This window comes from Aquarana catesbeiana, linkage group LG02 (assembly GCF_042186555.1).
Source record: "Aquarana catesbeiana isolate 2022-GZ linkage group LG02, ASM4218655v1, whole genome shotgun sequence".
In the NCBI taxonomy this organism is placed as follows: domain Eukaryota; kingdom Metazoa; phylum Chordata; class Amphibia; order Anura; family Ranidae; genus Aquarana; species Aquarana catesbeiana.
Window position 1 is genome coordinate 774,694,168 of NC_133325.1, and position 18,046 is coordinate 774,712,213.

The following is an 18,046-nucleotide window of genomic DNA, read 5'->3' on the forward strand; positions in this document are numbered from 1 at the left end:
CTTCCCCCACTCTTCCCGGGCCTCTCGTCCCACCAGGAGACCCGAGCCACCGCCTAGGCTGAGACCGAACAAAGCCGGATTCTGCTGTGATCGGGTCTCCGATGTAAAATCCTGGAAGCGACGTCACTTCCGGTTTACTCGGCTGCCAATGGCGTAGATTTAAAAAAATTCGCCGATCTGAATACTTTTAAGTGCAAAGGAGGGATTTGGGGTCTTTTTGATCCCTCCATAAAGAGGACCTGTCACCACCTATTACTGTCACAAGGGATGTTTACATTGCTTGTAACAGCAATAAAAGTAATCAGAATTTTATTATGTTTTTTTAAAGGGACAATGTAAAAAAAAAATTAAGAAAAAATAAATTTTTTTTAAAGCGTCCCCACACAGCAAAGAAAACGCATATGCAAGTCACACCCGCCAATGTAAAGGTGTTCAGATCACACATGTGAGGTATCGCCGCAATCCTCAGAGTGAGAGCAATAATTCTAGCGAAAGACCTCCTCTGTCACGCGAACCTGGTAACCATGACATTTTTTTTAAATGCCGCCTATGGAGATTTTTAGGTCCCGTAGTTTGTCACCATTCCACAAGTGTGCGCAATTTCAAAGCGTGACACGCAAGGTATCTATTTACCCCGCGTAACATCATCTTTCACATTGTACAAAAAAATTGGGCTAACTTTACTGTTTTTTTTTTTTTTTTTTTTTTAATTCATGAAAGTGTCTTAAAATTGTGTTTGAAAAAAACACTGCGTAAATACCGTGTGACATAAAATATTGCAACGATCGCCATTTTATTCTCTAGGGTCTCTGCTAAAATTATATATATATATATATATATATATATATATATATATATATATATATATATATAAATGTTTGGGGGCTCTAAGTAAATTTCTAGCACAAAGTACGGATTTTAACTTGTAAGCAACAAATGTCAAAAATAGGCTTAGTCATGATGAAAGGGGGTAAAAGCAAAACGGTGCGTTTTTGGTTCAATGGACTTCAATGGAAAAGCTGCAGAGAAGCATGTAGTGCGTTTTTGCCATGGTTTGCATTTTTTTCATCCACCCAACAACAAATTGGCCAAAGATTTTCTAAAAAAAAAGCATAAAAAATGCAAATTGCATCAGAAATGACCGAAAAATGCATACAAAATGCATGTGCAAAAAAAAAAAAAAAAAAAGCATTGCAGAAATGGATCAAACGCAAACTGCAATGGTGTGAACCAAGCCTAAAGCATGATCCAATTTGCTCCAGCAGGGAAAATAATTCCTTCCTGAGAGGCAATCAGATATTCCTTGGATCAACTATACCTATAAATGTTAATGTCCAGTTATAGTATGGGTATAAAGAATACAGGTCTTTATTTATAAAAAAAAAAAAAAAAAAAAAAAAAAAAGGTCTACTGAGCTGAACCACCTCTGGAGGGAGTCTATTCCACATTTTTACAGCTCTTACTGTGAAGAAATCTTTCCGTATTTGGAGATGAAATCTCTTTTCCTCCAGATGTAAAGAGTGCCCCCTTGTCCTCTGTGATGACCGTAAAGTGAATAACTCAACACCAAGTTCCCTATATGGACCATTTATGTATTTGTACATGGTGATCATATCCCCCCTTAATCTCCTCTTCTCAAGGGAGAAAAAAATTAATAAGTTTACTAAAAAATTACCCACTTAAGGACTGGAAGGATTTACCCCCCTTTAACGACCAGGCCATTTTTTTGCGATACGGCACTGCGTCGCTTTAACTGACAATTGAGCGGTCGTGCGACGCTGTACCCAAACAAAATTTGTGTCCTTTTTTCCCCCACAAATAGAGATTTCTTTTGGTGGTATTTGATCACCTCTGCGGTTTTTATTGTTTGCGCTATAAACAAAAAAAGAGCGACCATTTTGAAAAAAAAAAGCAATATTTTTTACTTTTTGCTATAATAAATATCTTCCCAAAAATTATTAAAAAAAACTACATTTTTTATCAGTTTAGGCCGATATGTATTATTCTACATATTTTTGGTTAAAAAAAAAAAAAAAGCAATAAGCGTATATTGATTGGTTTACGCGCAAGTTATAGCGTCTACAAAATAGGGGATAGATTTATGGCATTTTTATTATTATTATTTTTTTTTACTAGTAATGACGGTGGTCTGCAATTTTTAACGGGACTGCAACATGGCGGCGGACAGATCGGACACTTAACACTTTTGTGGGACCATTGACATTTATACAGCGATCAGTGCTATAAAAATGCACCGATTACTGTATAAATGTCACTGGCGGGGAAGGGGTTAACACTAGGGGCGATCAAGGGGTTAAATGTTCCCTAGGGAGGTGTTTATAACTGGGGGGGGGGGGGGGGGGACGACTGGAGGAGGAGAGAGATCGCTGTTCATGATCACTAGCAACAGCAGATCTTTCTCTAACTCCCGTCAGAACGGGGATCTGTTTGGTTACATACACAGATAACCAGGTGAAAATAAAGGATAAAAATCTTAAAAAAAGAAAACGAATGCAGCCATCCCATCTAAGAATTGGTAAGCTGCAATCCATTAAATTGTTTTTGGGTTTAATAGTGTTATAATGACAGATGCACTTTTATCACAATGATCTTGGATGTGGGGGTCATGGGGGGCAATGTGATAATTATTGTCTCTTGTTTTGTTTTAGAAGCAACCAAAGAAAAAAGGGAAAGGAAACGACATGGTCTACCAGGTAACAGACACCATTTATACATTTAAAGCCTCCTTCCTTCACTTGTATATAATGTATGTAGCATCAGCTCCATACAGTATACAGTGCTGTGTTCAAGCAGCAGGATGGGAACTTTCCGACAGAAGGCTTCCTCTGATTGGCTTAGACAAGAGATCACAACGTCATCCGCCTGCCTGTCCACCTCAGCCAATTAGAGGAAGCCTCGCATTCATTCTGAAAAATACAAAGCTTCCTGTGAACGTCTGAGCAAATCGTATCTGTTCTAGGAACGGGACAGGAAGTCCGTGTCCTGCTGCTGGAATACAGCGCTGTATACTGCAGGGAAATGTATTAGGGCCACTTCACACTAGAATATGTTGCGGGAAAGATGCATTCCACGTGTGGTCCCTGCACATGCTGCCCTTGCGAGGTGCATGCAGGTTCCATTAATTGTTAAGGGGCACTCCAAACACGGCACAAATGCGAATGCACTACTTTTTGCATGTTCTTGTACGTTTGTCAGCCCATTGAAATGAATGGGCTATTGTAACCGGAACACACAGGACCACAGGCATTGTAGTTTGAACCCGCCCTTAGGTTCCGTTCACATCTAAACTGGCCGCGGACCTTTGTTAAAAAAACAAAAAAACAAAAACTGGCCGCGGATCGCACAGCAACGCTGTCTGTCCCTGTTCTCCGTTTCAGGGACGAATCAGGGCAGAATCTTTGCCTGAATTCGGCCCTGAAACGGAGGCAAAGACGCACAGGGTTTCTGTGCAGTGCGCTCCGCAGCCGCCCCCGGAGACATGTAAACCGGCACCATAGAGAGCCAGTCATATTCTCCTGCTATGCATATTGGATGCAGGGAAACCTGCGTCCAATTTGTATAGGTGTGAACCCAGCCTTGGAGCGGAACTAAAGTTCTGCTGTCACAAACAGCGGAGCAGGCAGGCAGGCTTTGTACTGCAGAAGAGTGTCTTTTCTGAAATAAAATGCACCTACCTGTCTGCGCATGTGCAGCTCGGATCACACCACTGGCTCAGTCTCTGTGTGCCAGAATGACTGACTCATGCGCAATGTCATCTCGAGCTGGCCAACAAAGATGGGCACACAGCAGAGGATGCCGGCGCTGGCGAGGGATGAGACTGCTGAGGCAAAGGTAAGTTTGGTTCCGCGTTAATGAAGGAAACAGGCCAGCTTAGTCCAATAGAACAATTTAAAGTGAAATGAAACTTGGACTTAGGCTTTAAAGTGTCACTCCTTTTTAAAAGTGCATTAAGAGCCCTTTCACACTGAGCTGCCCCGGGCGTCAGCTATTTTTAGCGCCGCTTTACCGTCGTTTTAGCGCCGCTATTCGGCCACTAGTGGGGAGGTTTTAACCCCCGCTAGCGTCTGAAAAGGGGTTAAATCCGCCCACAAAACGCCGCCGGCGGTATAGCAGCGCTGCCCCATTGATTTCAATGGGGAGGAGCGGTGAGTTCACCGCTTCTAATGTGCTCCAAGGAAAGTTGCTGGCAGGACTTTTTCTGATGCCCTGCCAGCGCACCGATCCAGTGTGAAAGCCCTCGGGGCTTTCACACTGAAGTGAATGGAGCCGCTGTTTCAGGGGGAGAGAGGTGAAAAGAGAGAGGGAGGGGAGGGAGAGAGAGAGGGAGAGAGAGAGGGGGAGAGAGAAAGAGAGGAGAGAGAGAGAGAAAGAGAGAGAGAAAGAGAGAGAGGGGGAGAGAGGTGGAAAGAGAGAGGGAGGGGAGGGAGAGAGAGAGGGAGAGAGAGAGGGGGAGAGAGAAAGAGAGGAGAGAGAGAGAGAAAGAGAGAGAGAAAGAGAGAGAGGGGGAGAGAGGTGGAAAGAGAGAGGGAGGGGAGGGAGAGGAGAGAGAGCGGGAGAGAGAGAGGGGGAGAGAGAGGGGGGAGAGAGAAAGAGGGAGAGGGGAGAGAGAGGGGGGAGAGAGGGAGGGGAGAGAGAAAGAGAGAGGGGGGAGAGAGAAAGAGGGGGGAGAGAGAGAGGGAGTGGAGAGAGAGAAAAAGAGAAAGAGGGAGAGGGAGAGGAGAGAGAGGGGTGGGAGAGAGAGGGGGAGAGAGAAAGAGGGAGGAGGGAGAGGAGAGAGAGGGGGGAGAAGAGAGAGAGGGGGGGAGAAAGAGAGAGGAGGGAGGAGAGGGGGGGAGAAAGAGAGAGGAGGGAGGAGAGGGGGGGAGAAAGAGAGAGGAGGGAGAGGAGACAGAGAGAGAGAGAGAGAGAGAGAGAGAGAGAGAGAGAGAGAGAGAGAGAGGAGAGAGAGAGGGTGGAGAGAGAAAGAGGGAGAGAGAGAGAGGGGGGAGAGAGGGGAAGGAGAGAGAGAGAGAGAGAGAGAGAGAGAGAGGAGAGAGGGGAAGGAGAGAGAGAAAGGGGAGGGAGAGCGCAAAAGACTGGGGGGAGGGGAATGACACGGCACCAAAATTCAAACTCAAGATGTGCAGGGTGCCATTAAATTGGTTGCAAAGCCTAAACATTTTTACCTTAATGCTTTCACAGTATGTGTATTAATGGAACTGGCACACATCTGCAAAAGGGCTGCTCATTTTTGTGCATTGCAGGGAAGCGTGCGATTTTGTGTGTGTTTGCACAACGCACAAGTGTGAACGCAGCCTGACTCTCTTATATTGAATTTTGTTGTTTGTTGGCTGTGCAAGCTGCTGGCACGGTTTAAATCCTGTATAATAATAATAATACAGAGATGGAGAGATAAAGATAGATACGAGATGGACGGCGGCGGTGACTGGTTCTGTAGCCACCAACATTGGGAGATTCATTGGTTTTCTTCTGTTTCGATTTCAGGGGTTAAGTACCGGCAATAGGGAAATGTATGACGCCCTTCAGATGAAGAAGCTCCAACACTGAGGACGGGTGGAATGATTGAGAAATCTGGATCAACTAAAAAAAAAAAAAAATTGCATTTCAAACCATTTTTTTTTTCTTTTTATACTATATATATATATTTTTCTTTTTAAGAGAGAAACGGGTAATTTAAGGTCTTTATTATTTACACGCTGTAAGGAATGGAAGCATTCTCCTGTAGTAACTGACACAGCGAGGGGCAATCATGACTCGCTATAGAAGCAGCAAAGGTCACGCTGCTTGCTGTAGAGATCGGTTATATCTCGATGACGACTATGGCACACGGGTTACCATGACAACCCTGACATCAGGTTCATTCTATAAGTAATATCGTAAAAACGTTTAAAGGGAACCAGTTGTGGCAGAGCTATGCAAAAAAGACTGGAACATTCCAATGTTATATGAACAATGATGGCTTGCATTGCGAAGGTTTTCCCTTTATTTAGCGTGACTGTACTATGACTTGACTATGTCTTATGGTGGCCAGACACTCTTATTTGAATTCAATCACAACGATCGAATCGGCAAACAGTCAAATAGCTATCACTTCCCTTCTGACCAATATAGGTCGGATTCCCATAAATTGAGTCGCTCTGCCAGGGTGGAAAATGATTGTTCCGCATCAATCCACAGCATAGAGAGACTTTGGTTATGAATTCAATCGTAATTTGATTTGTTAAATCGTGAGATTGAATGGTGGAGATGCAAATCAATAAACGCAGGATTATCCCCTTCCCTGCATATGGCAAATTGATCAATTGGCTTGTTGGACTATAGATCGATTATTATATATTATAGAGGTCATCTTGGGCTTCTCTCCTGCCGATCCGTCTGACAGGATAACGTTTTCTCCCCTTTTGATAAAGTGTATGATAGTATCAAATAATAGAGTCCCCATAGGCATTCACAATCCCCTTAAATATGGTGCTGGAAAGTGTTATGCACACTCTTGAGCAAGGAGACAACATCTGTTATCAGCATGAGGTCAGGCAGAGTGACAGGGCAATTAAAAAGCCAGACCCTCGCTTATGGATCCTACATCAAAAATAGGCAGGAAAGTAAAGCCAACAAAAAAGGGCAATACACGTCTACAGGTGATTTTTTTTGTTTTTGCAATTATAACTAGCTCTCTTTTCAGTGAGTTTGGGAAAGGAGTATTACTTTATTTTCTGTATATATATATATATATATTTCAATTTTCTTGTTATAGAAAACTTTTATATTTTTCCTGTTTTTTTTTATTTTTATTATTATTCTTAGATGTAATTTAAAAAAAAAATGTAGTTTGCCCCACAATTCTGCATTTACATTCGTTCCCAACGAATGTTCTTTAGGCTATTTTTTCTTATGACTGAGTGTTCTTTTACTATGGGCAGTAGAAACATACTGCATTGTGGCCACTAGGTGGGGCTGAGGAGCAGAGGAATGCATGCCTCTTTGTAACAAGAGATACAATGTCACAATTCTTGGGAACACTAGAAAGAATTAGGAGATACAGGAAAGTCATACAGGGATATATAATGAAATACTGACATATAATCACACACATAGGTTGGACTTGATGGACTTGTGTCTTTTTTCAACCTCACCTACTATGTAACTATATGTAACTATGTCATTGGTTACATTAATTTGGCAATTTCCTCTAGCCTTCTCTTGAATTGTTAAATTGTATCTCTTGTTACAAAGGCGTATATTTTTCCTATGCTCCTCAGCACCATCTAGTGGCCATAAGCGGTATTTGATAGTTTTTACCCTATTTGCACATGTACATGCAGATTTGCTGGACAAATGGCTATGCAAATTTTTTATTTTTTTTTTTACTCCTAAGTGTCTTGGTAAAAATGAAATTTCTGCTTTATTGATTTAATTCTCCAGCACCCTCCAGATAATTAAAATATGAACGCAACTCCAACAGCTTTTCACGTTTTCATTCAGATTATATTAAAGTGTAACTAAGCCCACAACAGTAAAATCAGTGTGTATATGCAGTAAAGCATGCTGGTTATACTCACACGGGAACCTAAAGGGGGGGGGGGGGGGGAGTAATCCTGCACATTGTGTAAAAAGGCTGTTTTCTCCTGATAGTAGAGCCCTACGGGGCACTCTGCACATGCTCAGTTTGGTGCGTATTGCTAGAGTTTTTGTTGGTGGGGGGTGCATGTGATAAGCACAGGGTCAATCCGCACTGTCTAGACAGAGGGTCAGGGGTCATGCAGCCTCATAGGACAATCAGAGGAGAAAATGATAAATGGTTTTCAGCATTTTTTACAAACAAATATGTGAAAGTGTGGCATGCATTTGTATTTAACCCCCTTTAGCCCAGGTTCACACTGACTGTGGGAATGAAATTGTGCGAGTTCAGCTGAGCTCTCGCGATTTCATTCCCGCATGTCAGTCCCGATTTCAGAGACATCTGTGTGGGTTTCTGCACCGATGTCAATGGAAATCGCTCCCCTGAAATCGGCAAAAGTAGTACAGAAACTACTTCTGGAAACTGGTGCGGCGCCGCAAATGTGGCGTCACACCGATTAGGATGGTGCCATTGCCAGCAATTGCCGTTGATTTGGCATGCAATTTGACATGTCAAATCACACTAGTGTGAACCAGGGCTTACTCTGACACCCCTAACTAAAATCTAGTGGAACTAATTGCCTTCAGAAGTCACCTAATTAGTAAATAGAGTCCACCTGTGTGTAATTTAATCTCAGTATAAAAGACAGCTGTTCTGTGAAGCCCTCAGGTTTGTTAACCACTTGCCTACCGGGCCAATTCTGACATTTCTCTCTTACATGTAAAAATCATAATTTTTTATTTCCTAGAAAATTACATAGAACCCCCAAACATTATATATGTTTTTTTTTTAGCAAAGACCCTAGAGAAGACAATGGCGGTCATTGCAACTTTTTACCACGGTATTTGCACAGCAATTTTTCTAATGCGTTTTTTTGGGGAAAAAAAGAGTTTTGTGCTTTAAAAAAAAAAAAACAGTAAAGTTAGCCCAATGTTTTTGCATAATGTGCAAAGATGAAGTTACGCCGGGTAAATAGATACCTAACATGTCACCCTTCAAAATTGCCCACGCTCGTGGAATGGCGACAAACTTCGCTACTTTAAAATCCCCATAGGCGACACTTTAAAATTTTTTACTGGTTACATGTTTTGAGTTACAGAGGAGGTCTAGGACCAAAATTATTGCTCTCGCTCTAACGTTCGCGGCGATACTTCACATGTGTGGTTTGAACACCGTTTTCATAAGTGGGCGGGACTTACGTATGCGTTCGCTTCTGCGTGCGAGCTCACGGGCACAGGGGCGCTTCAAATTTTTTTTTTTTTTTATTGTTAAGTTTACTTTATTTATTTTAGCTTGACACTTTTTTTTCCCAAAAACTTTTTTTGATCACTTTTATTCCTATTACAAGGAATGTAAACATCCCTTGTAATAGGAATATGGCATAACAGGTCCTCTTTACAGTGAGATATGGGGTCAATAAGACCCAACATCTCACCTTAGGCTGAGAAGCCAGAAAAAAAACAAAAAACGATCCTGGCTTCCTAGCTGAATCTGCGCCATACGTTTGAATGCAGAGGCCGTGCGTGACGTCATAACATCGTGCCCGGCCTCCGGCGATCATAGAGACTCAAATCTCTATGATGAACATTCAGGGCCAGTGGATCCTGTGTCCAACTCACCGATCATAGCAGAGTCGGTAGAAGCACCGGAGGGCGGCGGGGGGGGGGGGGGGCGGGGAAACAACAGCCGCTATGATCATTCTTATGGTGCACAGAATTGCCGGCTCTAAAAGATGATATCTGAATGATGCCTGTAGCTACAGGCATCATTCAGATATCCCTGCTCAAAGCTGCGGATGTCATTTGGCGTACGGCGGGCGGGAAGCGGTTAAAGAACAAACAGCATCATGAAGGATAAGGAACACACCAGACAGGTCAGGGATTAAGTTGTGGAGAAGTTTAAAGCAGGGTTAGGTTATACATTTTTTTTATTAAAAAAAAAAAAAAAAGCTCAAACTTTGAACATCTCACGGAGCAGTGTTCAATACATTGTTCGAAATTGGAAAGAGTATGGCACAACTGCAAGCCTACCAAGACATGTCCACCTAAACTGACAGGCTGGGCAAGGAGAGCATTAACCAGAGAAGCAGCCAAGAGGCCCATGGTAACTCTGGAGGAGCTGCAGAGATCCACAGCTCAGGTGAAGAATCTGTCCTCAGGACAACTATTAGTTGTGCTCTCCACAAATCTGGCCTTTATGGAAGAGTAGCAAGAAGAAAGCCAGCGTTGAAAGAAAGTCATAAGTAGTCCCATTTGCAGTTTGTGAGAAGCCATGTGGGGGACACAGCAAACATGTGGAAGAAGGTTGCTCTGGTCAGATGAGACCAAAATTGAAATTTTTGGCCTTAAAGTAAAACGCTGTGTGCTGGAAAACCCTGCACATCACCCTGAACACACCATCCCCACCGTGAAACATGGTGGTGACAGCATTATGTTGTGATGTTGTGGGGATGCTTTTCTTCAGCAGGGACAGGGAAGCTGATCAGAGTTGATGAGAAGATGGATGGAACCAAATACAGGACAATGTTAGAAGGAAACATGTTAGAGTCTGCAAAAGACTTGAGACTGAGATGGAGGTTCACCTTTCAGCATCAAAGATCAAAGCATATTCAGGTGTTAGAATGGACCAGTCAAAGTCCAGACCTAAATCCAATAGAGAATCTGTGGCAAGACTTGAAAATTGCTGTTCACAGACGTTCTCCATCCAATCTGACAGAGCTTGAGATATTTTGCAAAGAAGAATGGGCAAAAATGTCCCTCTCTAGATGTGCAAAGCTGGTAGAGACATCCCCAAAAAGACTTGCAGCTGTAATTGCAGTGAAAGGCGGTTCTATCTACAAAGTATTGACTCAGGGGGGCTGAATACAAATGCACGCCACACTTTTCACATTTATTCGTAAAAAAATGTTGAAAACCATTTATCATTTCCCTTCCACTCCACACTTATGTGTCACTTTGTGTTGGTCTATCCCAATAAAATACATTTAGGTTTTTGGTTGTAACATGTCAAAATGTGGAAAATGTCAAGGGGTATGAATACTTTTTCAAGGCACTGTATTTAACTGAAATACAGTAAGTCAACATAGATTATAGCTGAGATGCATGGATGAATACATCTAAAAGAAGGTGCAGGAGGGTATGTACAAACTCCTATCTGGTGGGGGTGCCTTTAACTTACCGTTAAGTCTGATGCGGTCTTCATAATTCACTGTTCAAAATCAGCGTCAGAACTCTTGCGGAAGAAGCTATGCAGTTCCCTGGTGGCTTTCTGAAATTTTACAATAATCTGTAAATACCATTGTACTGTATTTTACACAGAACTCTTAGAAGTCCTTGCTTTAATGTCTGGTTTATGTAAACATACTTGGAATAAAAAGTTTGTAAAGTATGGCTTGTGTGAGTTTTTTTTTTTTTCTGACATCAATAAAATCAATAACCGTAATTTTTAAAAAATGCATTCAAACTATTTTCTGTATTTGATCAGGAATGGGCTTATGTGCAAAGGTCTTCACTTACCTGCCATATACAGTATATGCTGGATCAACGTGAAGCTTCAATACTATAGAAATATATTGACAGTGGATTTCTATGTGGTCATAAGTTGTATTGATTGGCAGTGATCTCTGGAAGTCTCATGCAACGTGTTTCTACACTCAAATTGTGTCCTCAGTCTCCAGCAATCTCTTAAGACTTTGACCATCTCCGTTAACTGTCTTCATTCTCTGGCCATCTCCAGTAGAATGGCCATAGTCTTCGACTATCTCCTATAGTATGTCCCCAGTCTCTGATCATCTCATGTAGCATTTTCGGAATCTTTGACACTCACCTGCAGACAGTGGCGGCTTTTTTATTTGGGGGGGGGGCGCAAACACCCCCGCCATTATAATTCATGCATCCAGCGTCCTGCAAGGGGCCAGACGCATGGATAGAGGGAGACAGTGATGGATAGGGGGGCGGAACTTGTGGGCCCTTAATGGACGGGCCCCACCCCTGCCTGAAGAATGTCGCTAATCTTCGACCATCACCTGAAGCATGCCTCTAGTCTTTGACCATCACTTGAAGCACGTCTCTAGTCTTTGACCATCACTTGAAGCACGTCTCTAGTCTTTGACCATCTACTGTAGCATAACCCGTCTTTTTAATATCTGCTGTAGCATGTTCCCAGTCTCTAACCTTTGCTTGCGCCATGTCTCTAGTCTCTGATCATCACCTGGCACTCTGGCCATTACTTGTACCAGGTCTCTAGTTTCTGACCATCTCATGTAGCATTTCCTCAGTCATTGACCATCTTGAAGCATGTTCATAGTCTTTGATCATCTTCTGTAGCATAACCCCAATCTTTAAACATCTGCTAAAGCATGTTCCCAGTAATCACCTGCAGTATATCCCCAGCTTTGAAAAATTCCTGTACCATGTCCATAGTCTCTATCACATGCAGCATGTCCCCTGTTTCTGACCAACACCTGTTCCATTTTTCCAGGCTTTGACCACATTCTGGTCTATGGCCACCACTAGTAGTATGTCCCCAATTTCTGAGTATCTCCTGTAGCATGTCCCATGTTTTTGACCATCTCCTGTAGCATGTCCCCATTCTTTGATCACTTTCTGTAGAATGTCCTCAGTCTTGGACCATCACCTGTAGAATATCTCCATTCTTTGATCACCTGCTGCAGCATTTCCACCAGTCTTTGACCATCTGTACTTAATCATATTTCTGGTCCCTGAACATCATGTACCCGGTTTTCACCATCTCTTGTAGCATGTCCCTGGGTATCTGACCATCACCTGTACCATGTTCCTAGTCTTTGATCATATCTGGAAACATTTCTCCTAGTTTCTAGCCATCACTTGTAGTACTTCCTCAGTTTTGACTATCTCCAATGAAGCTTGTCCCCAATTTGAGCCTCTCCTATAAGTCTGCCAATCTTCCATAGAATTACATGTATTGAATATTATGTGTACCCCTAAGAATTTAAGGGGCCAGTGTCAAGGCCAGGTTTCTCAACCAGGGTTCCTCCAGAGGTTTCCTCTGGCACCATTGACCTTTTTAGCCATCTGTAAAGCCCCGTACACACGGTCGGACATTGATAGGACATTCCGACAACAAAATCCTAGGATTTTTTCCGACGGATGTTGGCTCAAACTTGTCTTGCATACACACGGTCACACAAAGTTGTCGGAAAATCCGATCATTCTGAACGCGGTGAGGTAAAACACGAAACGTCGGGACTATAAACGGGGCAGTAGCCAATAGCTTTCATCTCTTTATTTATTCTGAGCATGCGTGGCACTTTGTGCGTTGGATTTGTGTACACATGATCGGAAATTCCGACAACGGATATTGTTGTCGGAAAATTTTATAGCCTGCTCTCAAACTTTGTGTGTCGGAAAATCCGATGGAAAATGTGTGATGGAGCCTACACACGGTCGGAATTTCCGACAACAAGGTCCTATCACACATTTTTCGTCGGAAAATCCGACCGTGTGTACGGGGCATAAGGGGGTAATTCTTCCCAATGATCACAACTGTCAGGAACATTCTTCCCATTGACCATCACATCACACTAATGTATCATGAGTTGTAGACATAGTAACTTTTAACAGGGGTTCCCTGAGAGTGTAAACTTATTTCAGGGGTTCCTCTATGTTAAACAAGAATTAAGAAAGGCTGCTCTATAGCAAGAAAAAAATATACTTGACCATTAATATATTTAAGGGTCAGTATAGGTGTTTGGTTGATGATAGAAAGTGCAACCTTTTTGTCTCTTTTTGTATTGGACGGTGCTGGTAGGGGTTAGAACTTTTGTCAAGTTATAGCTGTCAAATGTTCCCTTGCCAGGGATTTCCACATACTCGTTTTGTTTTTCTAAACCTTTTCCACTCTTACCAATTATCTAAAATTATAACGAAAGCATCAGGGAGTGTGGCAGGTGAGTGGAAACAGTGCCTTATTTTTTGTATTTTAGAATTAAATTTTTAAAATTGTATTTGAAAATTACACTTTAAAAATAGGTGGTACAGCAAACCCAGTTGAGGTCTGACATTGGTAGTGTTCATATGCTGGGTGAAGATTTTGTTGCAGCCTTCAGCTTGCAAGTGATCATATGTCATATGTCATAGCAGCCACAGTAAACACATGATCAGGAAAAACTCTGATTGGCTCTCAGTCATCAGTAGGGACCCAGCCTGTCAAGATCGAGAGCCAGCTGCAACACAAAGTCTGCTGCTGGCTTTTAAAGGAGATACATTTATTAGCATACTGTATCCCCAAGCACAGGGCATCATACTGGGGAATGTTCATTAATATAATACAGGCAAGGTGTTAAAGGGAGAAGGTTTTTTATCTTAAGGCCCCTTTTACACTGGGGGGCCGTCGGCGATAAAACGCTTTACCGTCGGTATTTGGCAGCTAGCAGGGAGGTTTTACCCCCGCTAGTGGCCGAGAAAGGGTTAAGAACCACCACAAATCGCATCTGCAGAGGCACTTTGCCGGCAGTATTGCCGCGGTGTCCCATTGATTTCAACGGGCAGGAGGGGTGGAGGAGCAGTATACACACCACTCCTTCAATGCTCCAAAGATGCTGCTAGCAGGACTTTTTTTTATCATCCTGCCAGTGCACCGCTCCAATGTGAAAACCCTTGGCGGCACTTTCAGGTCGGTTTGCAGCTATTTTTAGCGCAATAGCGCCTGCAAACCGCCCCAGTGTGAAAGGGGTCTAATAGATTCTATGCATTAAGATAAAAACCTTCTGTGTGTAGCAGCCTCCCCCAATTATTTACCTTAGCCCCTTCTCTCTCTAGCGATGTCCACGAGCATCTAAGCTACCTGGGACAGGCCTCCTGATTGGCTGAGACACAGCAACGGCTACATTGGCTCCTGGAGCTGTCACTCAAACTCAGTCAGTCGATCAGGGGAGAAAGGGGACGGGGCCAGGTCAGGGCTCCATGTCTGAATGGATACATAGAGCTCTGACTCAGCTTGGGTGCCTCCATAGAAAGCTGCTGGCTGAGGGGGCATTTGGTAGGAGGGAGGGGCCAGGAGCAGCAAAGAGGGACCCGAGAAGAAGAGGATCCGGGCTGCTCTGTGCAAATCCAACTGCACAGAGGAGGTGAGTATAATATGTTTGTTTTTTTTTAACCAAGACTTTACAAATCACTAACCACCTCAATACAGTGCACTTACACCCCCTTCCTGCCCAAGACAATTTTCAGCTTTCAGTGCTGTCGCTGAAAGCAAATGACAATTGCGCAGTCATGCTACACTGTGACCAAACAGAATTTGTATCATTTTGTTCCCACAAATAGAGCTTTCTTTTGGTGGTATTTGATCACCTCTGGGGTTTTTATTTTTTGCTAAACAAATAAAAAAAAAGACCTAAAATTTTGAAAAAAAAAAAAAAAAAAGTTTTTCATTTGTTTCTTTTATAAAATAATGTAAACAAGTACGTTTTCTCCTTAACTGATGGGCACTAAGGCGGCACCGATTAGGTGGCACTGATGGGGAATGGTAGGCGGCACTGATATGCAGCACTCATGGGCATTGATAGGCGGCACTGATGGGCACTCATGGGTGGCAATGATAGGCGACACCGATGGGCACTGAAGGGCACTTATGGGTGGCACTGATAGGCATCACTGATTGCACTGGCAGGCATTTGGGATGGGCACTGATTGGCAGCTGCCTGGGCACTGATAGGCATTTCCCTGGTGGTCTAGGGTGGCATACCTGGTGGTCCAGGGTGGTGCCAATCCCTGGTGATCCTGTCGGCATCCTGGTGTTCCTGGGCGGGAATCCGATCGGCTCTCCTCTACTCGTGTCTGTCAGACACGCGTGAGGAAAAGCTGATCAACGGTTCTTCCTGTTTACATCGTGATCAGCCGTGATTGGACACGGCAGATCACGTGGTGAAGAGCCTCCGTCAGAGGCTATTTACTGAGATCGGTGTAGTGGTGTGTCTGACTGACACACCGCACCACAGATCGCCGCAATGCGTGCCCCAAGGGCGAGCGAGAGCAGTCGTTCTGGGTGGAAGTCATATGGCACCCGCCCAGAACGAGAGCTGCGCCGCCTGGCCGTTCAATTGACGGCCGGCGGGCGCGAGGAGGTTAATAATGAAGGTCCTGCTGGGATTCAGCGCCTGGCAGTGCGACATGTTCTGGAATACATTTTTTTTTGCTCAAATCCAAGGAGAGTCCCATGGGATCTGGGACAGTTGAGGGTATGCTCAAGGACAGCTTTTTTAATGATAAAATGCTCCTTTCTTTCTTGAAAAATGATCATGAAGACTAACAATAAATGGATCACATTAATCTCTAGCAAATCTTTTCTGAAATGTGGAGATTTCTTTGGGCAAATAATTTCACAAAGTTAAAACACTTGAAAAATGGTTTAATGATGTTTACAACAGAAATGAACTGTACAGTTACAGTAAAGTTTAATATATATAAAAAAATTACAGCAGACAAATGCATGTACACGAAATCTACCAGTTCTCCTGATTCACTGTAGTCTACATAATCTTCCAAGGTTTTAGCACACCAAATGGCGGCATGATTAAGGATAACACTAGGTGGTGTTTTTTATTTTTATTTTGTTTTTAAAGAGACAGTCACCCCAGTTTCTTCTACATCAGTTATAAAAAAAAAAAAAAAAAATCAGGTTCAGAAAGTCTTTGAGAAATTCAACATTTTGGTCATTTTAGCTATATACATGGTGACCACAATATCTGGTCGGTAAGATTTTTTGAAACTGGTTTAGTATTTTCAAAACACGACTATCAACCAGCAAGGGTTGAGACTAATGTCCTATAAAATGACTAGTGCCATTTTAAGATGTGAGCTGTGACTTTGGCAAATGCTGACAACACATACAATTCATAACATATCTGCTCTCATCTCTTAGGTAGGCATCTGGCAAGAAATGTTGAAGCAATATGGCTATATCGCACCAAACAATTAAAAAAAGAAATGACGTTAAAAGAAACAAGAGGATCTGTCTCTTTAAATATATTATCCACCGAAAGGTGGATACGGTAATCAGTGTAAAATGCAACCAGAAGCGATACGTTGATGACGTTTTTTTTTTTTTTCCTTACTGAATTTTATGTACACAATTAGAACTTTCAATTTTTTTTGTTTTTTTTTCACTTTAATATGAACATCTAGGCAGTGAAAACTGTTATGTTAATACATACACAGACACACCCAAAACATACAAAAATACTATTATTTCAAACTACTAAGAGTAAGACAGCTCAGTTAATCTCCATGCGATGACTTCTTAAGAGCATTACACTGAAACAAAAACAAGAATTCAACAACAACTCTTTTTTTTTTTTTAATATCCCAGAAATATATCAAAATATACATCTAAGCTTTGGAATTACTGAGGTTAGACTAATGCAAGTGCTGGGTAATAGTACTTAATACACAAGTCTAAGGTTTTGCAGGAAAGAAATTATCTTTGGTATCTGCATCAGGCTAAAATTATTAACATTTGGATTTTTTTTTCTTTATTTCGCTTTGGGATAGAGCTTGTGTGACCTTACGACCAAACACCCCGTAATCAACTGAGAATAAAAACATCCATGTAAAAAGTTCCTTCATTTGTGATCCCCCCAAAAAAAGTTTTATTTTTCTTAAAAAGTCACAGGCATCTTACCTAGCCTAGCACAAAAAAGATTGAGAAATACAATGCATAGTTGCACGTGGTGCTGAGAGGAAAGCAAACGCGAAAAAGGACAAAAGCTTTGTGTCATTGAGATGTGATCCTGTTTTTTTCGTCATGTCACAGGAAGGTTTACTTCTTAGTAGTCGTAGAAGACGATCGCACACACAGAACACAAACAAAAGAAGTTACATGAAAGCAAGTGCACCTCAGCGTGTATTAATCAACATCACCCAGCCCATGAAGGTTCAAGGCCCATCAGAGTGGAGGGGACTCGCCATGCAATCCTCATTAGGCAGCGAAGATCCTCCACACTGAAAGGCTGAAAATTCCTTCAGAGCAGCCAATATTGTACCAGTATCTTCAGTCTGTAGAGTGCTCTGCCAGAAGAATGAGAGGCTGCAGGAGAAGACTAAAGCACCTTTGGTGGGACTGGCTCAACATCTGAGATGCCTTCACCCAAAACAGGAGTTCAGTAGACCCGCATAACTCCATGGCTATTTGTACTTTGGAAGGCAAGCTTTCCCGCTCTTTTCTAACCCACCGCCTCTTCTTCAGGCAAACCAACCACAAACTGATTAAATCTTCTTTCCAACAGTTTATCTTTTTGGTTTTTGTTTGTTTTGAGTACAATCATAGAGAAATCTTTGGTTTTGGCTGGAAATTGAAAAAACAGTTAACAAAAACAAGACAAAGAAACTGACCCCGGCATCTAACAGCAGCACAGTGACACGGCAGAAA

The 18,046-nt window shown here is 42.5% G+C and overlaps 1 protein-coding gene across 1 annotated transcript in view; it reads left to right on the forward strand.

Annotated features, from left to right (window-relative positions):
- CD247 (CD247 molecule) overlaps positions 1–8,619 on the forward strand; it is a 176,312-nt gene extending 167,693 nt beyond the window's left edge. Inside the window, exons 7-8 of the mRNA XM_073617354.1 lie at positions 2,670–2,714; positions 5,506–8,619. Of these exons, the coding sequence (XP_073473455.1) occupies positions 2,670–2,714; positions 5,506–5,568 (108 nt within the window). The 3' untranslated portion in view covers positions 5,569–8,619. The remainder of the gene's footprint in view (positions 1–2,669; positions 2,715–5,505) is intronic.
- The last annotated feature ends 9,427 nt before the right edge of the window (positions 8,620–18,046 follow it).